Source organism: Zea mays, chromosome 5 (genome assembly GCF_902167145.1).
Source record: "Zea mays cultivar B73 chromosome 5, Zm-B73-REFERENCE-NAM-5.0, whole genome shotgun sequence".
In the NCBI taxonomy this organism is placed as follows: Eukaryota; Viridiplantae; Streptophyta; class Magnoliopsida; order Poales; family Poaceae; genus Zea; species Zea mays.
In genome coordinates this window covers 189129307-189140439 of record NC_050100.1, presented here as the reverse complement: position 1 = coordinate 189140439, position 11133 = coordinate 189129307, and the positions used below count along the sequence as shown (strand labels likewise).

The window sequence follows — 11133 nt, the reverse complement described above, 5'->3', positions numbered from 1 at the left end:
GTTTGGTTGAAGTCTCTAGCGACGTTGTATTTGATGAGACTAATGGCTCTCCAAGAGAGCAAGTTGTTGATCTTGATGATGTAGATGAAGAAGACGTTCCAACGGCCGCAATGCGCACCATGGCGATTGGAGATGTGAGGCCACTGGAACAAAAGGAGCAAGATCAACCTTCTTCCTCAACAACGGTGCATCCCCCAACTCAAGAAGATGAACAGGTTCATCAAGAGGAGGCATGTGATCAAGGGGGAGCACAAGATGATCATTTAATGGAGGTAGAAGCACAACCGGCACCTCCAACCCAAGTTCGAGCGACGATTCAAAGGAATCATCCCGTCGACCAAATATTGGGTGACATTAGCAAGGGAGTAACTACTCGCTCTAGATTAGTTAATTTTTGTGAGCATTACTCTTTTGTCTCTTCTATTGAGCCTTTCAGGGTAGAAGAAGCCTTGCTAGATCCGGACTGGGTGTTGGCCATGCAAGAGGAGCTCAACAACTTCAAGAGAAATGAAGTTTGGACACTGGTGCCTCGTCCTAAGCAAAATGTTGTGGAAACCAAGTGGGTGTTCCGCAACAAACAAGACGAGCACGGGGTGGTGACAAGGAACAAGGCATGACTTGTGGCAAAAGGTTATGCCCAAGTCGCAGGTTTGGACTTTGAGGAGACTTTTGCTCCTGTGGCTAGGCTAGAGTCAATTCGCATATTGTTAGCCTATGCTACTCACCATTCTTTCAGGTTATTCCAAATGGATGTGAAGAGCGCTTTCCTCAACGGGCCAATCAAGGAGGAGGTGTACGTGGAGCAACCCCCTGGCTTTGAGGATGAACGGTACCCCGACCACGTGTGTAAGCTCTCTAAGGCGCTCTATGGACTTAAGCAAGCCCCAAGAGCATGGTATGAATGCCTGAGAGACTTTTTAATTGCTAATGCTTTCAAGGTTGGGAAAGCCGATCCAACTCTTTTTACTAAGACTTGTGATGGTGATCTTTTTGTGTGCCAAATTTATGTCGATGACATAATATTTGGTTCTACTAACCAAAAGTCTTGTGAAGAGTTTAGCAGGGTGATGACTCAAAAGTTTGAGATGTCAATGATGGGCGAGTTAAGCTATTTCCTTGGGTTCCAAGTGAAGCAACTCAAAGATGGGACCTTCATCTCCCAAACGAAGTACACGCAAGATTTGATCAAGCGGTTTGGGATGAAGGACGCCAAGCCCGCAAAGACTCCAATGGGGACCAACGGACACACCGACCTCAACAAAGGAGGTAAGTCCGTTGATCAAAAGGCATACCGGTCTATGATAGGGTCCTTACTTTATTTATGTGCTAGTAGACCGGATATTATGCTTAGCGTATGCATGTGTGCTAGATTTCAATCCGATCCAAAGGAGTGTCACTTAGTGGCCGTGAAGCGAATTCTTAGATATTTAGTCGCTACGCCTTGCTTCGGGATCTGGTATCCAAAGGGGTCTACCTTTGACTTAATTGGATATTCAGACTCCGACTATGCTGGATGTAAGGTCGATAGGAAGAGTACATCGGGGACGTGCCAATTCTTAGGAAGGTCCCTGGTGTCATGGAGTTCTAAGAAACAAACCTCCGTTGCCCTATCCACCGCTGAGGCCGAGTATGTTGCCGCAGGACAGTGTTGCACACAACTACTTTGGATGAGGCAAACCCTCAGGGACTTTGGCTACAATCTGAGCAAAGTCCCACTCCTATATGATAATGAGAGTGCTATCCGCATGGCGGATAATCCTGTTGAACACAGCCGCACAAAGCACATTGACATCCGACATCACTTTTTGAGAGACCACCATCAAAAGGGAGATATCAAAGTGTTTCATGTTAGCACCGAGAACCAGCTAGCCGATATCTTTACCAAGCCTCTAGATGAGTCGACCTTTTGCAAGCTGCGTAGTGAGCTAAATGTCTTAGATTCGCGGAACCTGGATTGATTTATAGCATACATGTGTTTTATGCCTTGATCATGTTCCTTAATGCATTTTGTTGTTTATTTATGGTGCTCAAGTTGTACAAGCACTCCCCGGACCTCACAAGTCCATTTGCAAGTGATGCACATATTTAGGGGGAGATGTGCTACAACTTGACCCTTTGAGACTAACTGTGTGCTTCAGTTTGCTTAATTTAGTCTCAAAGGAGGTTTGAAAGGGAAAAGGTGGACTTGGACCATGCAAGACTTCCACTGCGCTCCAATGAAAGAGTAACTGATTCCAAGTTCATCTTTGTACTCTTATTGCCTTTTTACTCTTAGTTGAAGATTTTGGTGGGGCAATAGGGTTAAAGGGCCAAAATTGATCCCGTTTTGGTGCTTGATGCCAAAGGGGGAGAAAATAAGGTCAAAGCAACAAATGGATCAGCTACCACTTGAGAATTTTGAAAATAGTAGAATAGAGCTTTTGATTTGTCAAAAATCTCTTATTGTCTCTTTTGTCAAAAGTTGGCCTCTTGTGGGGAGAATGGTTGATTATGGGAAAAAGGGGGAGTTTTTGAAATCTTTGATCAATTTCTCTTGGAACAACTCTCTTTATGTCTCAACAAGTGTGTTTGACTTAGAGATAGGAAATTGAGGTTGATTTGCAAAAACAAACCAAGTGGTGGCAAAAAATGATCCAAATATGCCAAATTTGAATCAAAACAAAATTATGTTTTCATTTGAGTTGATGTTGCACTTCTTTTAGTTGCTTTTTATTGTGTTGGCATAAATCACCAAAAAGGGGGAGATTGAAAGGGAAATGTGCCCTTGGGCCATTTCTAAGTATTTTGGTGATTAAGTGTCCAACACAAGTGCCTAAGTGTTAAATTGTGCCAAGGACTCAAAAAGTGTAAATCAAGAGTAAAGGTATGTTTCTAAGACTTAGTACATTGTTTTGAAGACTAATGTATTGTGTCTAAGTGCTAGAAACAGGAAAGACCAAATTGGAAAAGACTTGGCTGAGCAGCCAAGACTCTGCGCAGTCTGGGTGCACCGGACTGTCCGGTGGTGCACCGGACAGTGTCCGGTGCGCCAGGCTGGCGTCTGCGAAATGGCTGCTCTCGGGTTTCAACGGCGGCGTACGACTATAAATCACCGGACTGTCCGGTGGTGCACCGGACTGTCTGGTGAGCCAACAATCGGCCCGGCCAACGGTCGACCGCGTAATCCGCGCGCGACGCGTGGCAGAGCCAACGGTCAGATGGGGGCACCGGACTGTCCGGTGTGCACCGGACAGTGTCCGGTGCACCAACGGCTCTGAACCGCCAACGGTGGGCTTCGCCAAAGAAGGAAAGAAATCCGCACCGGACAGTGTCCGGTGGTGCACCGGACTGTCCGGTGCGCCAGGCGACAGAAGGCAAGAATTGTCTTCCTGGAATGCTCTCAACGGCTCCTAGCTGCCTTGGGGCTATAAAAGGGACCCCTAGGCGCATGGAGGAGTACACCAAGCATTCTCTAAGCATTCCTAAGCAACAAGACTTCAATTCCACGCATTCGATTCTTTGTGATAGCAACTAGAGCTCTATTTGAGTAGAGTACTCTTTGAGTTGTGTTGAGAGCTCGTGTTGTGACTTGTGTGCGTATTGTTGCTCTGATTTTGTGACTTGTGTGTGTTGCTCATCCCTCCCTTACTTCGTGCTTCTTCGTGAACATCGTGGTATTCAAGTGGGTCTTTGGACCGCTTGAGAGGGGTTGATTGCAACCCTCGTCCGTTGGGACGCCACAACGTGGAGTAGGCAAGTGTTGAACTTGGCCGAACCACGGGATAAAACCACTGTGTCTATCTGTGATTGATCTTCTTGTGGTTATCGTGTCTTGCAAGAACTCCTCTCTAGCCACTTGGCTTTACTGTGCTAACTCCTAACCAAGTTTTTGTGGATTAAGTTTCAAGTTTTACAGGATCACCTATTTACCCCCCTCTAGGTGCTCTCAATGACTATGCTACACAAGCATCTAGCATCCATATCTCCCAGGACCAGACCTAAGGGGATGCCAGGTGGGCGGTCGCCCTAGGCCCTAAAATGTTGGACCCCCTACTCAAGTATATAAGTATATATTTGAGTATAGTACTTAGAGTATATTTGGTTTAGCTTCCTAAACTAGATTCGCTACCAAAAATCTAAAATCCCAACCAAATGGATACAACAACAGAATCAATACCTGAAAACATATAGATTCCTTTAGTTCAATTCAAAATCACATCATACCCTAGATTTTCTAGATTCATAACATCCATGTAATAAGTTAACATGCTCTTATAAAATATATAATTAATATTTATTCCAACTAAACAAATTTTAATTTTTCCGTAATTATCAGCTCAAAACATTTTTTTCACAACTAGAATTAGTTTTTCTGAAATCCACAACTGAACCAAACATACCCTTAGTTGTGTAATCACCCTAATCAATGTTGGCTTGGTTAGCCTAATGCTATGGTAATCTAGCCCCTACTATTGTGAGCAGTACGCCATTATCGAACATATACATCATTGAACTTGGCCAAACCAATCCCAGTTACCAAGTAAAAATAGAATACATCAAGAAAACATTATTCCTACCGCTACCATGTTGTCAATGCACAGAGCTCAATACGCGCTCGACAATCGACCTTCGCACGTACGCGTACATGTATACTACAGTTAGGGAGCAAGCTAATTGTCGTTTCGCCTAAAGTTTGCTTCGGTCTCCTAGGAGTTATATACATTCTGGTTTGTGAATTTTAGTTAAATAATTTTTACTTCCTAGTAATGTAATAATGTTCTAACTTTCAAAATGTTTTTATAACTATATATATGTGGAGAGAGAAAGATTATGTATATACATAGGTTAAAAGGGTCCCACCTAAGCTTTCGCCTAGGGCCCTGAATCTAAGACACGACCTTGATATCTCCAGAAATTATATGATTCACTTCATGTTATTGTGTAGTCTTATTGGTTCATTGATTGCAACTTTACTTGCTCTTGGCCGTTGCTTAGATCCATCCATGCCAAGTCCTCTAGGATGTGACAAACAATTATTAAATAATCACAGTTCACATTTCTTCAAGCCAAACGACTTTCATCTTTCGCACATCTTCCATCCTACGATGGCTTTCTCACCACTAGCAGCTAAACAGATTTCCAAAAATCCACAGCTGAAAGCTGACATCATGCTAGCTTCTAAATTTTGTAAAAATGACATCCAGATCTGGAATTAATTGTTAAAGTAGTATTAAGTAATATTATATGGAAAATCGTGTGGGTAGGACTATGCATGTACAAACAGGTCGTCCGTCTTGGCCTGGCCTGGTTTAGGCCTGGTCCGACAGACACGATTAGAAAACTGAGCCGAGCCTACTTAGCCCGCGGGCTCGTTTCATTACACAGTCCCGACCCACAGTGAGCCTAAACGGGCCAGACTAACCCGATAAGCACGAAAAAGAGGGCCGATGAGCACGGTTCAGTAAAAAAAGTGGGCCAAACTCGACTAGCCCGACGGACTCAGTTTGCTGTCCGGCCCTAGCCCACATATTCATGCCGCCCTAACCCTAGCCCGTATAAAGCGGGCCGGGCCGGACTCGAAATGGGCCACCAAAACGGCCTAGAGGCTTTTTGTACATGTATAGGTAGGTCAAATCTTCCAGTGCTGGACTTCCCGCAATCCCACTCTAATCCAGTGGGCCTCGCAGGCACTCCAGCTAAGCCCAGAATACCAAATGCAACAACCTGCGTGTGCTACGGGGCCGCCATGGTGGGCTTGCGGACAGGCCCGTGCTTTTTACGGATGCGGAGCGGCGTGCATGCTCGCGAGTCTTGACGACGGTAACGGTATGGGCTTTCATCCGTGGCCTCTTATATCCTCCTCCTGCCTCTTCCGTAGGCGCGCCTCTTCCGTAAACCCTAGCCGCCTGTCTTGCTGAAGCTGAACTGCTGATCCGTCTTCCAAGCTGTGGTAAGTCACTCAATTATTCGTTGTACCTGGTGAAGTTGATATGGACATATTGCGGTGCGGAGGGCTTGTGAGTTGGGATTCTATTGGGGAGTGTTGTGCCGTTGCTTTGGTCTTGGCTGGCCTCTTGCCGTCGTTGCACGGCCGTCTGCAGCTGGCCTCTGGGCAGATCTGGCGTTCGCAACCGCCTCTGCTTATATCAAAAGCAAGTAAGGCTCACAACTGGAGCCCCTGAAGTCCTTGTTGAAGCAAGGATGATTGTGCCAGAGGGATTTGCGGGGCTCTGTTAATGATTGGAAAATTGATGCAAATTCCTATGCTGAGATTTAGGGTGTTCCCAACGATAAGAGAGTAGTAACAATTTTTGGGATATTAGAGATTCTTTTGTAGGTAGGGTGAATAAGAAAACGCAAAGCCTTCGGGCAAAGGTGCCTGTTATGATCTGATTTGGTGTTCGCTGCTTCTTTCTTTGTCAGACCTCTCGCTGTTCATCGACAGTGTCCAGGATGGGATTCATATTTGTTTTGTAACAAAGACGAACCCACATATCATACACTCAGATAGCATAATAGCAAAGAGACACCACTTGTGGTTGCAAAATTGCAAATATTCGTGTTTGTTGTACGTCCGTGCATCTTAATACTAGTACCAGACTGGATTAAAAAAAACCTTACCCCCGTTGGAAGGATCAGCTGTAATATGTGAAAATGCTTCTGTGAGCTGTCTGTGAAAAAATGAGAAAAAAAAGCTAAAAGTTGTTTGGTTCAATTAGATGTTAGTTAGCTACTGTAATCAAACTGTATATTGTTTATATGTTTGTCTAACTATATCTCTTAATCAATATATATAATTTAAAAAATAAAATTATATTTGTGTTCCTATTATTTTTATAAATAAATCATTTTAATTTTTATTTTACTTCTTATTATTAGGGTTTTTTAAGATGGTGCCCTCAGTTTTGCTAGTGTCCTCATTTTTACCTTTAGTCATGTTTTTTTGCTCATTTTTGTCTTTCTAGTGCTACAGAGTAGAAGTGTAAAACTAAGCAAAAAAACACGACTAAGGGTAAAAATGAGGAAGGTGGCAAAACTAAGGGTACAAATTTAAATTGCCCTTATTAAAAACATTTTTTGTTTCATTTATTATAACATTTAATTATTTTAAAACATATTTTAGTTTTTATTTATCTCATCTGTTTATTAATATAACAAACTTGGATAAGCAACAAAAGCACTTCAAATTTGTACTACATAAAAGCTGCTTTGAAATTAGCGGTAGAAGCTTCTGCTTTTTCAAAGCAGGTTCAAAAAGCTCAACCAAATACACCCCGATCAGAACGACCAGCAAGCCGTCCTACTTGATAACTAGAGATGGCAACGGGTAAAAACCCGCTGGTTATTACTTGTCCAAACCCATACCCACGAAGAAAAAATATGCCCGCTAAAAAACCCATACCCATGACGGGTATAAAATTTTGCCCAAACTCATACCCATGCGGGTTTCGGGTACCCAACGGGTTTCCCATACCCACTAACATCAACATAAAAAATAATTTATCATGTAAATAACAATCAATACATTAATAAGCTAGGATAAAAGGAACAAGTGATAACTAATTTTAGCTTAAAATTCGTTACATGATGTTTATTTCAATTAGAACATATTCAATTAATAATATTATGAGACATATTTATAAGGAATGATGATTTTAAGGCGAGTTTTAAAAATCCATGGGTTTGCGGGTATGGGTAGTGGAAGAACAAACCCATGCCCACGTACCTGTTGGGTTTCCATTTGAACCCATTAACAAACCCATGGGCACAGAAATTGATCCAAACCCATACCCTAATAGAGCAAAAACCCACCGGGTTTCGGGTAGCGGATACCCATTGCCATCTCTATTGATAACATTTAGTGCTATTCTTGTTATTTTTAGGACTTTGGGAGTAATTCCACTTTGTTCTCGTTGGATTTATCAGGTGTCATCCCTGCGTTCTGATCCAAGATGTATCTCCAGTATTACATCAACGAGAAGGGTGACAAGGTCTACACCACCAAGGTTTGTGTATGAGCTTCTTCTTAAGTTTTTATGAATGGCTGATGGTTTATGGTGTTACTTGTTATCCTCTGCTAATCTGGGTATTTTTCTTCTTGCATTGCAGAAGGAGTCGCCTCTTGGGGTGCCGACGCAGTCTGCTCACCCAGGTACACCGCCTTTGTTCACTGGAATTACTTTTGTTTCTGCTGTTGTAACTTGCCTGTCAAGATGTAACAGTTGGGTATATTTCTTTTGTTGGGTACAACGTACAAGGATGCAGATTCATGGTTGGCTAATATGAGTATTAGCATTAGGCATGTTTGCAGACTTGGAGCCCTGCCTGATTTTTTTCGGTTATTCGTAGTATGTCGTGTCTTCAATTTCTTCTGAGTTTAGGTTCTGGATATTTTAAGCAGACAAAAAAATGCTTGTGCGGCTTATAAGACTGGAGTTAAGAGTATCTGCACCTGTCATTCTGTCAAAGCTGCAGAACGTTATTTCTTTTCCTGTGACAATTCCTTGTGCTTTATTTGATCAATATGACCTCATGTGGCCTTCACATAATCTAGAGTTCGGGTCAATCATGAATGATTTTACCATGAGGATTGCCTGCCCTTTTAAAGCTTCATTCTGTTGTATCACTGTATAGAGCGAAGAGCCTATTTTAGTTTTCCTGTGGTGAACACTTGTATTGTGGATGTCTAGGACCAAACGAAGATGAAACCTGCAGAACTGAAACGTGTGGAATTTGTGGTCTTGATTGTTTAACAAGAATAATAATTCAGGTTCCCATGGACCTCGCATCATGATTTGCTGAAATATTTCCTCGTGGTGCAGCTCGCTTCTCACCAGATGACAAGTACTCTCGCCAGCGGTACCTGTTGAAGAAGAGATTTGGACTTCTGCCAACGCAGAAGCCAGCACTGAAGTACTGAAGCTTCAACTTTCCAACCATGGATGTGCAGTTTGTGTCACTGCTTAATGCTTGTTGGTTGGAATGTAGAAATAGGTATCTGAGGAAACATATCAAACACTGCTAGGCACTACTATGACATCTCAGCGCATTCAGGCACTATATGTAATGCTATGTGTTTGACAGGTCTTGTTCTTATTATGTACTTGGTGTGTGGGCCAAAGCATCGTTTTTGGCGTTCTCTTTTCGTCTTGATTGATGACGTCCCCTTTGCTAAATCAATTTGAAGTCAGGTCTCAAGTGCTAATCAAGGAGGGTAACAGCTTTGGACAGCTCGAATGTCCAGAGGAGACTTGGGAAGAGGTTGCTGAAAAAGTTCACAAAGACCAATGGCTTAAATTCAATGGCACAATGATTTATATTATATGGAACCTTTGAAGGATCAATTACTAAATTCAACGGCACAATGATTTATATTATATATGGAACATTTGAAGGATCAATTACTAAATTCAATGGCACAGTGGTTTTTATTATTTGGAACGTATGAGGGACGGATGTTCAGATGACCCGTGTAGTCCGCGTCTCTTCTTGGTTGATTATTTTGGCAGGTTTCTGCGGTTGCATTCGGCCTTTTGTGTTAGCCGCCCAGACCTCTAGCGTTGCGGCCTGGACTTGATTCAGTGGTGTTAAATTTTCTTTCACATTTTAATTGAAATGCAATGCTTGGCACTTTACTTAAAAAAACTAGTAAAGTACTTGTTTGTGTAGGTGCTCACCATGCCGCCATCCTCACACATCTCCGGTGGAGAGCCAACGCCCCCGCCGGCCGCCGCCTTGCTCCCTCCTGCATGGCGGGCGGCAGAGAACAGAGCAAGAGAAAGACAACGGGAGAGAGAGCATCGCGGGGCCGTGAGGGCGTGGATGGAGTAGTATGCAAGGGTGGGATGATCTGGACGTCTTTGTAGTTAGGTGTGAGAGAAAGAATAAGGAGAAAAAACTGGACGGTTTAATATGATGGATGAAGATTTTTTGTATACAAAATAGGATGCGTGAAAACACATCTCGGTGTGGGACATGGGGTCATTTGTTGGATGGACCTAAATTAATTTAACTGGTATTTTATTTAGGGTATAGGTAAAAAACGCATCAAAAAATACTAAGTCACCGTTTGTTTCGTTGGAATTAAATTTCATTTTAATAATTATAATTTAGACAAAACTATTTAAGTTTATATATTTATATATGTAATTTATTTGTATATTATCCTAAATTATATGATAGAAATACTTATATACTACATTTATGTTATAGCGGCACAAGTAGAAGATTGTACTATAAGTTGTACATCGAAAAAATAACATGTAAATCTATATAATCAATTTCTATATCTTATCACATGAATTTGAGATAGACTTATATGATAACTTTGTAATGTTGTGGAATGTTACATTCTAAAAAAATAGCTTATTCTATTAGTAAGATTTTAATTCCTCAAAATAAAAGGAAACAAACGGAGCTAATAGTTTTTACGACCTTTTTTTTTCCCTAGATTGGTTTGTTCGTAATGCTTCTTTGCACGGAAGAGAAAAACGAGTCTTATCAGTCTAAGGCCTGTTTGAATGGCGACTTGGCCCAGGCAGGTGCGTCCAGCCTGCCAGCCCCAACAAACGCTCAAAAACGAACGACTCGAACTCTGAGAGCGATGCCTAGCCCAGACAAGATTCCTACGACAGGAAACAAACAGCCCCTCGATGCATCGCAAAAGCTGTATCAATAAAAAAAACTAAACTAAATATTTTGAGGTGTTTGGTTTAATAAATCACTTCATCTAAAATTAAAATAAGGTGGTGCATCATGAGTCCACTCCTCAAATTTGGTGGAATAAATTCTCTCATAATATTACTTTTAGCTTATAAGAAATAAAATAGTGATAAGAAATAAAATAGTGATGGAAAAACTCATTACATTCTATAAACCAAACAAGATAGTGAAGAGTGGCAAGATGATAGACAACTTCATTCCTTAAACCAAACATGCTATTTATAATTTGGAATAGGGTAGAATCTATATCATTGTGATAACATCTAAAATCACATGGACTAGGAAACCAAAATGTAGAATCAGCTTATAACAGGCAGAATGTACAACAATAGTCCTGTTTGTTGAGAACTACGTTATCACGGATCACCAGATCCGCACCCTTCCCTCCCGTCAGCAGATTAGGCGCGAGAAGTCGTGGAAGACCCGTATCCC

General features: G+C 42.0%; 1 protein-coding gene across 1 annotated transcript; it reads left to right on the top strand.

Moving 5' to 3' along the window:
- Positions 1 to 5731: 5731 nt before the first annotated feature.
- On the top strand, positions 5732 to 9132 carry LOC118472080 (H/ACA ribonucleoprotein complex subunit 3-like protein). Its single transcript, XM_035959216.1, has 4 exons — positions 5732 to 5929; positions 7906 to 7985; positions 8089 to 8131; positions 8802 to 9132. Exons 2-4 carry the CDS (start codon positions 7932 to 7934, stop codon positions 8897 to 8899), a joined length of 195 nt encoding a protein of 64 aa, XP_035815109.1. The 5' UTR covers positions 5732 to 5929; positions 7906 to 7931; the 3' UTR covers positions 8900 to 9132.
- The last annotated feature ends 2001 nt before the right edge of the window (positions 9133 to 11133 follow it).